We start from the raw sequence: 17,631 nt of genomic DNA, 5'->3' as shown, positions 1-17,631 counted from the left end.
AGTGGTTGTGAGCGAACCGCGCACATGTTCGATTTTTATCGCAGTCCGCGTTGATCGACTCCTACTCGCGTGAATTGCAGTTCGCCGGGATGCGTCGAAACACGTTCAAGGGTATATTTCTTAACCAAACTTGGCAAACTTGCGGTGTGTGCTTCGTTCTTTTTCTTCCCTACTTTCGGTCTTAACTTTTTATAGTGTGATATATGTATAGCGAATCGCAAGAATATTCTCCACATTCATCTTTCTTTTCCTTAGCGTTATTTATAGCCGCATAAATCGCTTGCATGGATTATTAGCGACACGGAATAATGAAAAGTTACATGGGATTGTACTTACAGTGAGTGACTTACAAAAGTACTCGACCGCTTACCTATAAAAAACCTTCGTATACATGTACGTATATCAGTGTGTGTTATTTGAAATATCTTGAAATTACGTTAACACGTGTTTCCACGATTCTACCATAATTGGCAGGGTTAATCTATATATCGTTATATCGTAATTTCGAATATGTTAAATGATTCAATGGCTTCTGTATTGATCTATCATCCTTTAAATTACCATTTATGACGAGCTTTATGTCGAATCGTTAAACATCGCTATCAAAGCGTTTATACGGAATCCTTTGTGAGAAAAGCGTTTGCTCGAATCGTAAGATTACATATCTTTTTTCATATTTAGATTACATATTTTACACAACTGTGGAGATGCCGGATCTTGTCCATCGGGAAGATCGATGAAGATGAGTAATATTTGTACGTGCCTCTCAAATGACGTTTCGTTAGTTTATCTTCCTTCGTTCTTTTTTCTATTCTTCGCGCTTTATTCTTCTTTTCCATGTGAAAAGGTGTATACGAAAGTTTTTATAATTTCTGTTCATCAAAAATGGAGCATTCAGGGAGGTTCGTCTACGTGTCTTTATTACGTTCAAAAGTGCAGCAATTGCATAATTTATAGTCGCGTATGGTCCTCGAATACGAAAAAGAAGACAGGTGGCAAAACTGAGAAAGATATATCAGAATTTTCATGACTGTATAACAAGTTTCAAAGTTCAACGCGCACCATGTAAAATATTTAATGTCGACCTTAATGGCAATTCGATGTATAAAAGATGTAACTTGAGCAAACGTGGAAGAATTCTGTACGTTTGCCCTACGAACTTTCTTCCTCCCTCCTATCGCAATTAGTAAATTCTAAAGAAGATGCTATACATTCCGTCGCGTTTCGCAACTGCTCAAAACGATTCAAGAGGATTAACCGACCATAATGCGCGTTCATAACGAATAAATGGACAAACAACGCATTGATATTTCGCACAAAAGGTTAACAAAGAACGTACCTCGCCGTGCGCTTTGCTCCATTTTCGCTTTTCAATTACCGATGTTGTTGTTTCATAACCACAATCCTGATGATTAATCGGGACACAAAGTTTTAATAGGCTGTCTGCCCGGAAATTGCATCATCTCTTTCACTTTGCAACGAAATATTATGACGTTTCCCTCTTTTAACCTGCTTCTGTGCGCGTTGAAATTTCAAAATTACACGATCGCACGCCGACCGCGTTATTAGATTTCCGAAAATTCGATATTTTTTCATCGATCGAAGGATATCGTACAGGGAACGACCGAAAACGTTCCAACGGGCGAAAAAGACGACAAACCAACAACCCCGTAGTCCTATGTACCAGTTATTTTGCTTATTCGTGTAGGCTTGCTCGATTAATCGATCGAAAGTGACGTGACTCGCGTCCAAAGAGGATGTTCCGGGAAATATTAATGCGACCAAGCGTAAAACATAAAAAAGGCGGAGTACATTTTCACGTAGACAATGATCGGCTATCTTGATCGTCATTAGCGGGGTTGCCGGACAGAGTTGTCCATTTATTTCCCAATTTTATCGTTATTATTTGATATTATGTTTCGCTGTCTCACGTTTCTCCTTATTCGCAGTTCGTGCCTGTAAACACATTAGTATATCGTAAAGAGAGGTTCGCGCGTTTTAAGCAACGTTCGTTTAAATAGAACGCAATTTTTACTTTGACGTAGAGTTGGTTTCGCAAAGAGTTGCAGAGAGAGAGAAAACATATTTAACTGTGAATGGCGAATCAAGAAATCGGAGTAACACCGTGATGCAATATGGTGGACGTATCCGGTAGTAGTTTTTAATCCGAACAATTTCGTAACCTAGTTTTTGAAGTCGGTCCATAGTTACTCATTTTTATTACTCGTTTTCAAGTATCGCGTTGAGCCAGTTTGGACAGCATCCGCAGTTCCGAATTGGTTTAATCCGCACGTAGAGCATATAGGTCAAAGCGTCCCAAGTGAGTCCAACTTTCGTTCACGTTATATTACGATTAGTTTCACATTTGCTTCGCTTGTCGCGTAATAAAATTCCACTTTAAAACAGTGTTTCGTACCTGCTACTGGCCACTGCTCGAATCCATAAAAGTTATTCGATAATTAATGTCCACGTCAAAAACTAATATGCAACAGGGTAGCTATAAGTGCAGAAACGGATAACCTGGAAAATATTGTGTTTCGCACCGAGCCGCGCGCTCTCGCAAACGGGAAAACATTCATCGGCATTAGTTTAAAACTAATACGTTGATCGACGAGTTACAAGTTGTGGGATTGCAGATTTCTGTGGTAAAAGCGATCCTTGAAATTTTACGAGTTACGCTAATTAAATCCGCCATGTTATTAATATGATTTACGATTTTATACATCACGGAAATTTACTTGCACGATTATCGTAGACTTTTCAAAGCTATCGGACGTGAAAATTAATTCGAATTAATTTTTCCTTTCAGACATAGCCATTCCTATTTTCTTTTCGTAATTCGCGATTCATAAATAAAATTGCAATCTGCTCCGAAAGAAAACATCGAATTGATGTTTATATTTAACTATCTAACGTGTATTTTCGACCAGTCTCGGGGAGACGCGATCTCGAGATAGCGCGTCAACGGGAGTCGTAAATTCGATTATAATAATCGAATCTTTACGATTATAATAATCGACACCACGAACAGATCGATGCCCTTGTTTCTTTTGGGATAATAGAGCTGGTTGATGCGATATAACACTGCGGTTAACAGGTTATAATATCTATATTTCCAACAATTTGGTGCAAGAAAGAGTTACGCCGTTGCGTAAAATGTAAGTGTCGTAGACGAAGATTTGACGGGCGAAGACTCGGTAGAGAGACGTTGACTGTTCTCAAGTTAGAGAATCAGGATAGAGATGCGAACTGATTTATAGATGAAATCGAGTCCGAATAGATATACCGACTGTCCTGTCGTAATAGAACAAGTCCCTTGCAGTTGAATATAGTAATGTAGCAGAAGCAGCCCGAGATGTTGTCCGATCGGTAAATGACTTGGCAGTTTTCGAATTGGTGCTAGAGTATTGACTGAACTAATGTCGTAGAAGCAGCAAGTCCGTTATCGTGTCATTACGGAGGAAAGCTCGGTGTAGGTGCGCCTTTTGAATTAAGAATGCGGATCCGTTATTCACACTTTTCGTTAGGAAAGTGAGGGTAACGATTCGCTATGTTATAGCCAACGAAATGAAATGATTCATTGTTTACGGGAAAAACCTTCTTTTCCGTTAGACAAATATCCGCTTTCTTCGTAATTTGTAAGAACGTGCAATAAACCTAAGAACTGTTCCAAAGACCATCCATAAACCGAAAATACTTGCAGGATTATAGATTAAATTGAAAAGGTTCCTTAGGTTTATCGAGGGTCTGTATAACGGTACGGTGGGCCTTGGCGGCCAGACTACGAGGGACGTCGTACGGACCATTTCATGCGACGTAGCGCAGTACTTCGTGAACTGTTGTGCTGTACACTCATCGTTGTGTTGTGATTTACAAAACAGATGTTACGATTTATAAAATTTCGCTAGTATCGTTGTTAATTTAATAATCTCGCGAAAGATAACGTACGAAGGCTCGAGGATCTAAGAAAACAGAGGAAAACGAGAACAGATTTTCGCACTCCAACTCTCCTCGTAAAGATACCGTGGATCAGTGATATTCGAACGCAAGAAAAAGTCTTATAAATACTCCTATTACGCGAGTATTAACTGCTTCATTTCCGATATTATCGAGGAAATGGAGTAGTTTATTATCTCCGTCTTATCGGCCGGTATTATATCGGTATTTAAAGATATCGCGTATTCCTCGAGCACGATACTTATTGTCGCGAAGTGTTGCAAAACGGTACAAGAATCCTCGATGCGACGGTTGCTGCGGCCATTTTAAAGAACTTCCGTTTTAATTTATTCCCGGAAGCGAGTGCATTCGTGACATCGGACAGTGCGGAGCCAGGAAAGGATCAAGAGGGGCAATACACCGGCTGTTAGCAAGGATTACCCAGTTCCTCGAGGATGAGCTGTTGCTGTTGCACGGACGAGCCATCGTCCAAAGTGGAGCCCGGGGTAAGGATTATTCTTTACGATTACGCCTGGTTGAAATTTCCGCTCGAGTATTTCAATATAAAAACTTCCGGTCTCGTCTCGTCGCCATGGCGGAAAAAGGAACAGAAGCCAGGTCAGGTCACTGATTTCGTTGAAATTCCGCGCGCGGTTCGCGCACGGGGTGCAATTCTTTTCGCGTAATGGCGGAGAAGAGCGATAATTATTCATGAGAAACGTATTGGCCTCGCACACGCGCTTTAATTATCGTATCTGTGTCTAAATTACGTTCGAGTATATTTAACCAAATACGTTAGCGATGAATAAACGATTGTTCCGTCTAAAGTTTGCGTTTAGTTTAGCGATTATGTCGAGTGGATTTTTACGTTTGAAACGTTTTCATTTTGGGTCGAATTGTTTATGAAACTGTCTCGACGAGTATCTATTTCTCTTTCTTTTTTGCCGAGTTTCAGAAGATCAAAACGTAGATAAACGTAGCTAGTAATAATAATACGAAGGAAAATGAAAGATAGATGGAATTCGGAATATAATTTGTTTTTAAATCGAGCTGTACCAGTGACCTGTGCCTTAAATTGCTTATGCTTGAGCTTTTCATGTGCTTTTCACACAATGCAAGTTTCTATGCTCTTGAAAGTTATGAAAATAGGAATCCCAGTTCTCTATAGTCTCTTACTTTCGTTTCAAAATTAAGAAACGTTAATTACGTAATATAGTAATAAAATAAAATGATACAAGCGAAATAAAATGTCGGACGTACAGACGCGCGGATTTGTTATTTCTAATTAATGTGCGCGTGTAACGTTATAAAGCGTTTTAATTTCCATTTTAAAACCACCCTTTAACCAACTAAAACCACAGCTGTAACTTATCCATATATTGTTAAATCCGCTTACAGGAGTAATCATATACTCGGCGAACACTATCAAGTTCTGAATTATACTTTTTAGTACATTGTTATTACGTCCTTATTACGAATTTTTATCACATTTTTTGGAATACGTGTATAAACTTCCACTAATGAGACATCCTTTTCCTACTTCGTTATGTAAATTCTTTTACATCGACTAAGAGCAATTATACTAGTTTGAAAATGATAATCTTAAGTACCATTAACGGATTACGTCGAAGTTCGCGAAATATTTCGCGTTCCGTATAATGAACTTTGGAATTCCGTTAGAAACAACAGAAAATTTGTAGAAAAAGTTTTAAATATCGAAAGTGGATGAGACGAACAACAAATAGTCCGGTGGAAAAGCTTTTCATTTTAATTATTCTCATCAGCAAACGCACGAAGACTTTTTTCTTTCGAAAATCATTTCAACCTCTGTCTTGCCATTTACCTTAAAGCCGTTCGGACTCGTTAATTCTATCGCGACTATTACGAGCTCAACAACTGTAAAAAATATTTCACTAAAAACTATTATTTTTTCATAAATAGGATTCAGTGTAAAGCAGATCTAGTTGGTTTACAAAGTCTACTAAACAAGATATAAATGATTATTTTTTCATAAATAAGATTCAGTGTAAAGCAGATCTAGTTGGTTTACAAAGTCTACTAAACAAGATATAAATGATTATTAGAACATGCGTAGCGAATATAAATGTTTATGGGAATCTATGTTTGAGATGTATAAATAAATGCCAAATAACGGTAATTAAATGCTTTAAATACGGTGCTTACATATATCCCATCAAAGTTAAATTTAGCACAGAGAACTCGCGTCGTCAAAATTCGTCATTTTCGTTCAAAGGGTTGCAAGTAGAAAGACGCAAATACATTCGGTCAAAATAGTGCAGCGATAAACGGATATTTAATTTCCAATGATAAAGCGAACGAGACAAAGTCGATCAAGAATATAAAGTTAAAAAGAAAGAGGGAAAATTCTGGAATAGATAATCCGTCTTGAAAAATGAGGATTGGAAAGCAAGGAAAAAAGCTTAAATTTAATACATCGCGAAGTTGCAGTCGCAAGGTGGCGAATTCCAGAAATAACGCATCGTATGCAACGTGTTGGATAGCACTTTCTTACGACCATAAATGCAGATAAATGGTTTAATTATAACTGTTTGTTCTCCGTATTCCAAAATGTAATTGAGAAAGGGGTGGTCTTAAACTGGTGATCACTAGCGTGCATGGAAACCGTGTATTCACGCTGCGATGAAACCGCTGTTTTTGCGCTTATATGTATCCTCTAATTGTACGGTTATATACCGATGGTTCCGTTGATCTACAGGGTGATTTAGAAATAACGGGATGATTAAAATTTGATTTTCGCTAGAGACTCGAGCGAAAACCCGAATATCATCGTTATTACCGCACACGCGCGTTTAACGTTATCGAACGCGGACGAAACCAAGCGAATAAAACAGATATTTTTTTGTTGCTCCAACGTGTTAATGGGGTGGAAATAAATAATCACGGGATAATAATAGTGGCAACGTTATAGTAGTTGGTAATTGCCGGTCTCTGTGATTACATTGTTTCGGTAATGAGAAATACGAAAGCAATAATTATCGGGTTTTCTATCTGTTTCGTAATTAACAATTAAACTAGCGGTGAATCGAGTTACAAAGTTGTAAATTGACAATGAGACACTGTCGAACGACTACCGTCTTCGTCATTGTTCTGTCGTTTCTGAAATTCTCCTGCGCGATTGTCGCACTCTCTACCACGATCGAACTGATATTAGTCAAATTTTATACGATTCCAGTTAAAAGTTACCAGCGCCAATTAATTGTTCTGCATAACTGTAGCAAATTTGACAATAAAACAGTCAATTTCCGCAAGTATAATATGGTAATAATAATTTCATATCGTAAAACAGTGTTGTAATATTATTAATAATTATCTTTTCGATTATCGATTAGGGATTGTTATCAATATTAAGACTGTCAAGATTCGCTCGCTCGTTGCGCCATGCTTTGATGATATTAACGCATCATAACGCGATCAATATTACTCCATGTAATAACAAAATTTCCATTGGCGCGAGGAGAACGTGTCGAAAAAATGGACGGCTTAACGAAGCTTTTAATTTTGCTTGAAAAGCTTACACACAAAAAACGTGCGTATTAATTTCTCGCGGTAAAGATTAACATATACTATCTACGTAGTATCGATCAAGTTCCTAGACCGCCATTCTTTAGACAGAGTTCCGTTCTGAAATTTCACGGTTTCCCTTTAAACTGGATGAAATTACAGAGATAGCGTTCAAACGGCGATTTAAAGCGACTAAAATATTTAAAAAGAAAAATGGGAATCGCGTCTTTTTCATAACGTTCTAGTAGATCTCAATTTTTGTTATTACATATAGAAAAGTATGTTCCTTTTAAACTAGTTGACAGAATACAATTAACTAGATATCGTATGATCGATAAGATCCGGTAATTTTGTTAACATAATCTTTGACAGCTACCAAAACAAAATAAACGCATCGATCACTACACGAAGAGACTTGTTCCATTTGATTAATTATCTGCCTGAATATTGTTTTCTTTTTTTCGTTAAATTCGGAATCAAAAATATGCGATATTTCAAACCGTATGCTACTCTATTTATTACCATTTATTAGTTTAAACAAACAAAATAATAGAGTAACGGAAAAAATAGAATGTTCGAACGAAAAGATACAGACTTTCGTACAGATACCTGCGTTCAATTTCTTTTTAAATTTAACAAAAATTATACGGTTGCAATAACTATTCGCATACAATACACACGCATTTTCAAACGAAACCTGTCTGGGATCCCAATATATCTTCCTTTAACGTTTTTCTGGCCAAACCCGATCAAAACGTTTAACCAAACTTGTAATCCATTGCAAAACACGAATAGCATAAATTTCACGGTTCCGTTGTTCGTTCCACCGTGAAAATCGAGAATAAAGAGTTTCTAAGTTTATACTTCATCTAAAAGTAAAATTTTGTTAATAATATTCGTTCGATTGTGCGAGACGACTCGGGTAATTAGGTCGAGAGGCTGCGAAAGGGCCAAAAACGGTCAACTTCCATTTGACTGAAAATTTGCTCTACGGGGACGATTTTTAACGACGACTCGAACTCGATCAAGAGTTGCTTAATGTAAACGCGACTTTAACGAGAACGAGGCGCAAATAAATGTTGACAACGTGACACGATGATGTTATCAATGGAACGTAATGGCACGCCTTTAATAAGACGAGTCAAGGGAGAGAGAGCGGAATTTAATTACGAGAGGCACGCTAATGCAAGGTCATCGTCGAACGGTCTAATTAATTTAGGGTGATGTCTGCTACGATCGTTCGACTTCTAACAGGGTTACCAACTGCGTTCTGCTAGTGAAACGACGCGGATTCTCGTTGAAAGCGTTTAGCTACGCTCGATTTCACCGGGCTGAAAATTTACCAGAATGCTGACCGCGGCCAATAGATTTCGACGTTTTCGATCGATACACGGAAAGACGTCCACGTTCGACCTACCAACTCCGTCTTCCTCTCTCTCTCTCTCTCTCTCGCTCGTCTGCTCTCTGTACTCTGATTCGAAACAAATTTTTCGTCTACGCGGTAAAATGGAAAAACGAACAACTTGAAAATGTAGAATTTAACCCTCAAACGCATGACCATCTTTTCAGACACGTTTCGTTTAAAAAATGCGCAATTATCCGTCTAATGACAAACGTTTTTAATAAAACAACTCGTCTATTCGTCCGAGTGAGAATACCGAACTGCAAGGGAAACCGGAATCTTACCTCGAATTTCATTTGCTCGTTTGCGAACAAAATATCACCGACGATATTTATTCGGTGGAAAAAAAAAAAATGAAGCTTGACACGCTCGCGATTTCGATAAAACAGTTACGATTTCGCATACTTTTCGTTTCAGACACCGGATCACGAGAGGATGTCGACGAGGCAGTCGGAGCAGTTTTTCGTTACCAATCGATCGTGCACCGATATCCTGAGTTTGATCGTTCTGATCGGTCTGGTCATTGGTTTCGTACGTTCAACATTTTCTATTCTCTGTCTCTCTCTCTTTCTCTCTCTTCACTCTGTTTCGTTTCTCTTTTGAAACAACGTACATAGAAAGTACAAAACGTTTTCCTGTTATCAATATAGGGTTTCCTGTTGAGCATCGTCGCGCAGAAAGGAGACATTTACCGCGTTATAAATGGCTACGATGACTGTGCAAACGTTTGCGGTCGTATCACGGAGAAAGAACGTTCAAATAATTCCGATTTCGCATGCAAGGGTAAAGACCTGAGGAAAGACCGGTAAGCATAACCTGTTCATTGACTCAAGCATGTATGACGCGAGATGTGTATTCGAATAACGTTAAAACTACGTTGGATCCTTTTCGAATGAGCGTTTCCACGTTTCATCGCCCCATTCAATTTTAACTCGATGGGAGATGTCGCAGGATTAATTGATATATATCGTTATCCACAGTCACATACACACGATGAAATTAATTAATCATCAAAGAGAATACGATAAATTTTGATTCAAAATTTCCTGTTTGCTGTTCATGAATACAATACTGCTGCTAGATCACTCTAATCTTACATTCATGGTAAAATTATCCTATATTTATTAGCAGACCCTTGTCATTTGGAAAAACAAAATTTGATCGTATATAAATCATTCGACCACTAGAATCGTTTCAATTTTACCGACTATTTCGAATATTCGTGTTTCTTTCGGAGAAATTTATCTTTCTGAATTAAACGCCCCGAGTTAAGAAAGTTAAATCTTTAATCATACGCAAGCTCGCGAAAAGAACTTTAAAACCTCTATAAACTCGTTTTTGAAATTAACAGCAACCGTTCCCCACCGACTTCCAATCTATTCTATCCTCATAAACATCGATGATAATTTATATAGCAACGATCTATCGAAATACGTACGTGCGTACATGCAAGCAGCACCCCCAGTGACCGTGTAGATATTCAAGCCTCGCCAAATACGGTACCATTGCTCCCGAAGGATTAATAATTCGTCGACGGATTAACATCGAACTTCATAGCCGTGACAACAACGCGGAATTCAATATTCCGCGCGTCGACGACTGAATGAATGAAACAAGTTCGCGACAATGGGATCCGCTATACGATATTAATATTTTCTAGGCAGCCAGGCGTTCGCGATGGTGGATGAGCGCGCGAATACGTCGAATTATACAGGAACGTGCACAGTTTTTCTTCGCGTTTTTCTTCTCGAATAACCGATTTGTGGAAAAAGATAGAAAAGTAGCGAAAGAATTTCCCTATTCTGTCTTAGATTTGATTTCTAAAAATTTGTCAAGGCTTCGTAGGCAGTAACGAATGATTTTTAATTGGTAGAAATAATTTTCTTAATTGGAAGGAGAACGTGGACCGACTTTTACTTCAAGACATTACCAGCTACAGAAGTATAAATTCATACTAAACTATCTAAAAATGTAAAATCGCTTCTCTATGACCCTATTACGATTTTATTATTAATTTGAGATTAACGTTACGAATACCGATAACGACATCAAGCTACTTTTCAACAAATTTTCTAAAGTAACAGAATTCTCAACTGACCGTTTCCCTAAATTTTTCCATTCCATTTCTAGTTTTTAAAAGTATTAATTCTGGTCATTTAAACTGTTATACAGCGTGACCATCCTGAATACGTTTGTGTAGACTCTCGGTTAAGACTCGCCTTCCTACCGATCTATTTCATCCCACCCTGATCTCTGATTCTTTATGCTACGCGTGAAATCTCGATGGAGAACTTAGCCGGGCCGTGTGAAATATTGCGGTTAATTAGTGCGAATGTTGCGTGTAAATTCGATACCCGGCCCGGGTGGAAAACGCGCTGCAACTTGCCAATTTCCGATGACACTTTTCGCGCAATCGTGCATTAGCACCGTTACTCATTCATTATTCATTTCCCTCAGGTACCTGCAGATTACGGTGGACTCACGAGGGGTGAAAACGCGCACGTGTGTGGAAAAATGTGGCCAACAGTTAGTATCACCATAATACAAGGGATCCTGTACGCAACTTCCAGTTGCGGGATCGTAAACAACGGTGTCTGCATTGCACGAAAATTGCTATTACCTATATTTGTATTTCATTATCTTTAATACAAGCGTGATTTCAACAAATACGATCAACGTGAAACCCTTCCGTCTTAACTCTGCTGTATCGTTTGGTTCACTTTCGACCGAATCGAATTTTTCTCTGTATCAACGAATTTCTTAGATTTGAGGAAAATATGAGATAATATGAATACTTTGATATTATAATATATGGTTGTTACGTATGATGGCTTTGATCGTATCTATGTTAATGACTTTTTAAAACATTAAAATTTAAACAGCAGTGTTAACGCTATGAGAAAGGTTAACATTACACGGTCATGTATCGTTCTGCGGTGGAAAAAATTATTTCTCTTAAAAAATTTGTCTTTCAAAATGTCAATTATAATCGTATAAAATGTCACACATTCTGGCATAAATAAATTCGTGCAATGCTCGACACATCCATGCTTTATTCCCGAATGATTTTGATCGTTTTAATATTTCATTTTGCTCGTAGGGACACGGTGTTTTTAAATCGCTGCGTGAAGAATGAAACGATGGAGTCGATCTCTTCTTTGATCAAGAAACTCGGTCTTGATAATTTTTACAAGGTTTGTAAATTTCTTTTTTAATAGCAATTAAACACCCGTTAATCGAAGTTTCACCAAGTCCATATCCCTCGCTACATTAAATCAAAGTAATCTTACGACATTTTCTGTCGGTATAGATCGTCACCAACAGGTAAATACAATCTTTGTAGCGTGTAAACTAAGCAACTTATGTAAACTTAAAGGAACAGCGTAGATATTTAGTTTGAACTTTATCGTCTTCTTGCCTCGGGTTGATTTTACTCTCTGAAACGTGTTCAGAAACAGATTCCTTCTTTTTCAGGAAGCCTCCAGGGATCTTAGCGTTGCTTGGAGAGAGATAGTTTACTTATTACTGATCGCTTTAGGTACGTACTACGTCTTCTTTTTCTCACAAAATTTTCTTTCTTTCACGTGAACATTTTTTTACATTTCTTCGTTCTTTATCCTCAGCTATTTCATTCGGCATTTTAATTGCTTTCCGCTACATGGTGCAATGGATTGTTTACATCGTTTTAACAGCTGTTATTTTGGCGTCCATCGGTGGTTCGGCATTTCTTTGGTAAGATTTCGATTAATTTTCTTTTTTTTTTTTTTTTAGATTCGTTTAAATATGAATATCACGGCCGAAGAATACACGATTTTTATGCTTTACAGTAATTTTCAATTCCTTTTTTTTTATTTGATTTTGGTATTAGATATATGTATGTGTATAGAAAAATATTAATTGTCACGACATTATACCATTTCTTTTTTTACAAAACTTCGTAAATTTATCAGCTATTTTCGAAAGGTGTGTACTATTGGATTTAACGAGTCATCTTTCCAACTCTGTAAGTATAGAATCAGAATATTCTCTTCTAGCCGTTAAGGCGGAGATCAATGATCGTCGTTACTTCTGACGAAGAAGATTCATGGTTAAATGTTGTATCATCGTGTGTTCTGAGTGGAGATATTGTGTTTGCGCAGGCTAACGTGGTACTGGGAGAAAAAAGCGGTACAAATGCATGAAATAGACGTGGAAGATTCGAGCGATCAGGCTTACATGGTCTACGCGATCATACTGTCTACTGTTACGGTAATGTGTCTTGATATTTTGAAAATTCTGCCTCATTGCCCTGTCGTTGAATTTGTCGACATTTTGTTTAAAAAATTTGTTAGCGACTAGATATATAATTAAGGAATTTTCACAGACCATCTGTTGAACTATAATCTATTTTTCCATATAAATTAGAGATGTTGTTTGTCGGCTATTCGTGAATATTTTAGTCGCTAAATTTGTTGAAAAAATAACCGAAATACACCGATGTTATCGATTGAACATAATTTACAGGTCATCATTCTTCTGATCGTTCTGGTGATGAGAAAAAGAATCGCCCTGGTGATGCAGCTGTTCCACGAGGCAGGAAAGGCTGTCTACACGATGCCAGTGCTCCTCCTTCAGCCTGTATATGTACGTAAATGTTTGATAAAACTAACGTATACAGAGTGAGGCAACATTTCTGCCCACTCGAAGAACTTTTCCCTATTTTCGATGAACAAACTCATAGCGTATCAAATAATCTAAAGCTGCTTTCGGATTCCATGCTTTTTCCTCTTTACCCTCGTTTCAAGATCACGTCAAATTTTCTTATCTTTATATTTATCTATCGTTATGCTTCTTCTCACTCGCCGTGTAATCGAGAGGGCTACTTTATCTTCCTATCAATGTGCATTCCTTTCTTCCTATTTTGAAGTCACGTGATATACAGTAGAAAAAATAGGAGATCGCATGACTCTGTGGTCGAATAACACGACGGAAGAAATGATTTACGTAGTAAACTTAGAAGAACAAGGTTCGAGAATAAAAATCCGGGCAAACTTTGAAATTTGTATCTTTTAATCGTTGTCATACTATTTTCTATGATATAACATCGTATTAATTTTTGTTATATCGTGCTTATTTTCGTTAACAAAAGCTCCAACAATTTTTTGCAGCAAATGCGTTGTAAGCTTCCGTTTTCGATTAATTTACCTCGAAGAATGCTTTAAACATGTACAGTCATCGGTTTCAGACTTATCTTCTGATCGGTCTCGCCGTGTGCGGCTGGCTTTACTGCATGCTTTGGATCGAAAGCGCAGGGAACATTTACAAGAACCGGAAAAATCACATCCATTTCAGAAAGGATACTGTTCTAGTCGTAAGTGATGGAATTACGTAATGCAAAATTTAACAGAGGCAGAAACGACTAATATGTAACATTTTTCAGGCGACTAGATGGTACAATCTGTTCTTCTTCTTCGTCACCTGCGAATTCCTCTTGGGCTGCCAGCATATAGTCGTCGCTGGCGCCGTTGCACGTTGGTTCTTCACCAGGTAACACTGATCGATATCGTAATTCGCACGTAGATACGGTGGAAATTTCCATATTCCGTTTTTATTCCACTTACTCGACTAGTAGACTTTGCATTTTCATCGAATAAAATAATATTGTTCTTTACGCTAGTAATCCAAAGAGAAGAATAGAAAACGAGATTTAATTTTCTAATGAAACGCTCGAAATCGTAAAGATCACGAGTTTCGTCCAATAGTAAGAAAAAATAAAATATTCTTTCGAACAGGGACAAGAAGCAGCTCTCTCTGCCAGTCGTCAAAAGCTTTGGTTATCTCATACGATATCATTTAGGCACTGTAGCATTTGGCGCACTGATTATTGGTATAGTTCGATTGATAAGGGCCGTCATTTCCTTCGTGCAAAATCGCCTCAAGAAATACGACAACGATTGCGTACGATTAATCTTATGGTGCTGTCATTGTTGTTTCTGGTGTTTCGAGTGCGCTTTGAGATTCCTCACGAGAAATGCTTACATCGAAACAGGTATCTACTACATGATATATACTAATCTTTTTAGCAAATATTCGCCACATCCTTCAATTTTCTTATCTTAATCTTTCAATCTGTTTGCTTGCCTAGCTATATACGGATGTAATTTTTGTACGGGAGGCAAAAGAGCTTTCCAGGCTTTAGCCAGCAACGTGTTAAGAGTCGCAGCTATCAACAGTGTTGGCGACTTTGTTCTATTCTTAGGAAAAGTGACGGTGGTTACGTTGACAGTTGTTTCAGGAATTTACTTACTACAGGTACAGATCAATGCCCATCCGTAAAACAATTTTTCCAAACTCGGATCTGTTAACCTTTTTGTCTGTTTAGAAAAAAGAAGGACTCCATTATCCATGGGTACCGATTGCGTTGGCCGGATTTTTTGCTATGTTGGTCGCGCATTGTTTTATTTCCGTATACGAGGTAACTTTTGTAGCAATTTTTAAACTTGTATCTTCGCGTGTGAAACGATATCGATTATCGTCCGTAATTGTGAAATTTATATTTGTTATAGATGATCATAGATACGATATTTATCTGTTTCTGCGAAGATTACTCGAAGAACGATGGTATCAACAGGCCATACTTCATGAGCCGTGGATTAATGGTGATTAACCTTTTCTAATTAGCCGTGCATTATAGAACGATGCTTTATATCGAAATACCTGTCTTTGTTTCAGGAATTCGTTGAAAACAGCAAGAAAGCTCTCCGATATGCGGATCATCACTCGTAATGACGTTTTATTGCTCGTTAAAATCTTATGCAGCATTTCGAAGATACCTGAACCTTCGAATCGTGTCTTCGAAACCATCGTGGCACGAAACACGCGAAAACGCCTGGCGAATGAACGTTATATTAAACTTCGAACGTTCCATTTTGCGAATTTTCCAAAAACACGTCGCGTGTATTTTTACCTCTATTTCTAAGTACAAGTACAGTATCACGTAGAAAAACGTAAGTGGTAGACAATTTAGATCATGGATCTCTGCTGACTGTCTGTTCTAGATTCTAATTACAACTACGACTACTGTAACTATAAAGGAGGACATCCTATAAGTAGATTATCTATATTTTTTATAATAACGAATGAGAAAGATAAGCTTGAACAGACTTTTAAACAAACGATAAACTTAACTCAAATTCTGACTGATCGACGAGTACAACGAACAAGCTGTCTGTATCTTAACACGTAATTTTTACGTAACGCTGTATTTGTATTTAGTTGCGTAATTGCAGTGTACGCACACATGTTCGCGTTCTTCCAGTCGCAAGGATGAACGGAATTATCGTTATTGTTTTCACGGTACGAATTGCCATGAGTCACATTTATCAAAGAAATCCGCGTGGCAATCTAAGCCACCCAAAGTGTTATATTATATTTATGTTATATTATATTCTGCGATTTTTGCAGCGGCGCAGCTTATCGTACGTATATGAACGACAAATATGATAACATTCCGGTCCGTGCGAAATCGTACGAGAAACATCGAATGAAATATTTCTTTTATACAAATCGATCGCTTCTCCATGACTCGTTCCAAACGTACGTAGACGTACCGTTCCTGTGCATTTACTCGCGTCGATAATATATCGCGTAGAGTATCTCTTCTATCGTGTAAAACATCTCGTTTGTATTATATTAGCGTATAGATGATAATCGGACAGTTGCGAAGAGATATCGCTGCAACATTGTCGATGGTCCAAACAAGCATCGTCTTGGAACACGTTGGAGACTTGGTAGCGCGTTTACCAAGAGCCTTTTGAACGCACGCCAGCGATTTGAAAATTTATGAAAAGGCTATACCGCGAGCGGAAGTGCACTTAATGCAACGACGATAACGCTATCTCTGAGTAATTGCAGTCGCATCGACCATCGCGTGTCTATGTATTTGTATCCACTCCCTTTCTTTCACGCAACCAAACCGCCCATCGATAATACGCGCATCTCCAGCGTCACACCTTTCGATGATCGATCGTCGACAATGAGCAAGTACAACGTTATTTTTAAATATGGTCGCAGCTTTAAGTCACACCATCACCTCCCCCGAAACATTATAGTATTATAATTTTAATAAAATTCGTATTTTATGAACATTCTCATGTGATGAACACACCATTTATCTACGACACAACACGCTCCTTCTTTCCGCTCCTCGAGCATCTATGTTCGTTTCTTCTTCCGGTTGGTCGAGTTGCTCGCATTCGATCGGTAGTATTCGAATACACCTCGATCCGAATATTTATATGACTTGAAATGTTCTTTCAAATTTCTTTATTTACGGTTATTGGTCGAGTCACTTGGATCCGAGCAACGGGAAACATTTCATCGAAGTGAAGCTTTAATTTTACTTGACTTGAAATATCCTTTAAAGTTTCCAGTAAGACTACGGTTCTTGCAATTATTCTCTGACTTGAACGAAACAACAGTAGCCAGGTAAATTATTATTTCGAGTTGCATCCTCGTTGATATCAACTCTCTAAACTAGATCGAGTTTTCTGAACTTCTGCCACGTTCCACTACAGTTTTACGACGGTTCTCTGCAGCATTCCATTTTAGTCCACGTGTCGCGTTTAAATTTATTCTCCTTCGTTCTAATCCTTCGATCAACAAGACTAACAATAGACGTTAGCGACAAAAAAAAATAAAAAAGAAGATAGTCTAAATAAACATCTTTTTAAAAACCGAAATTTCTTTCGCGCTCTTTTCAAACTGAAATT

General features: G+C 37.9%; 1 protein-coding gene across 3 annotated transcripts in view; it reads left to right on the top strand.

Annotated features, from left to right (window-relative positions):
• LOC100643702 (choline transporter-like protein 1) overlaps positions 1 to 17,007 on the top strand; it is a 51,383-nt gene extending 34,376 nt beyond the window's left edge. For 2 of the 3 annotated variants that reach the window (XM_048409282.1, XM_003398539.4), the window contains exons 2-17: positions 4,297 to 4,442; positions 9,299 to 9,412; positions 9,532 to 9,686; positions 11,339 to 11,407; positions 11,982 to 12,075; positions 12,356 to 12,419; positions 12,505 to 12,613; positions 13,021 to 13,129; positions 13,385 to 13,504; positions 14,106 to 14,231; positions 14,301 to 14,407; positions 14,653 to 14,909; positions 15,006 to 15,172; positions 15,243 to 15,335; positions 15,427 to 15,519; positions 15,593 to 17,007. In XM_048409282.1, the coding sequence (XP_048265239.1) occupies positions 4,392 to 4,442; positions 9,299 to 9,412; positions 9,532 to 9,686; positions 11,339 to 11,407; positions 11,982 to 12,075; positions 12,356 to 12,419; positions 12,505 to 12,613; positions 13,021 to 13,129; positions 13,385 to 13,504; positions 14,106 to 14,231; positions 14,301 to 14,407; positions 14,653 to 14,909; positions 15,006 to 15,172; positions 15,243 to 15,335; positions 15,427 to 15,519; positions 15,593 to 15,646 (1,782 nt within the window). In that variant the 5' untranslated portion in view covers positions 4,297 to 4,391 and the 3' untranslated portion in view covers positions 15,647 to 17,007. Of the gene's footprint in view, positions 1 to 3,734; positions 4,443 to 9,298; positions 9,413 to 9,531; positions 9,687 to 11,338; positions 11,408 to 11,981; positions 12,076 to 12,355; positions 12,420 to 12,504; positions 12,614 to 13,020; positions 13,130 to 13,384; positions 13,505 to 14,105; positions 14,232 to 14,300; positions 14,408 to 14,652; positions 14,910 to 15,005; positions 15,173 to 15,242; positions 15,336 to 15,426; positions 15,520 to 15,592 lie in introns of all 3 variants that reach the window. The other variant, XM_048409281.1, reaches the window with a different exon arrangement.
• Positions 17,008 to 17,631: the final 624 nt, after the last annotated feature.

Source organism: Bombus terrestris, chromosome 10 (assembly GCF_910591885.1).
Source record: "Bombus terrestris chromosome 10, iyBomTerr1.2, whole genome shotgun sequence".
In the NCBI taxonomy this organism is placed as follows: domain Eukaryota; kingdom Metazoa; phylum Arthropoda; class Insecta; order Hymenoptera; family Apidae; genus Bombus; species Bombus terrestris.
Note: the sequence above shows the minus strand (reverse complement) of the source record. Positions and strands in the feature narration are given on the sequence as shown.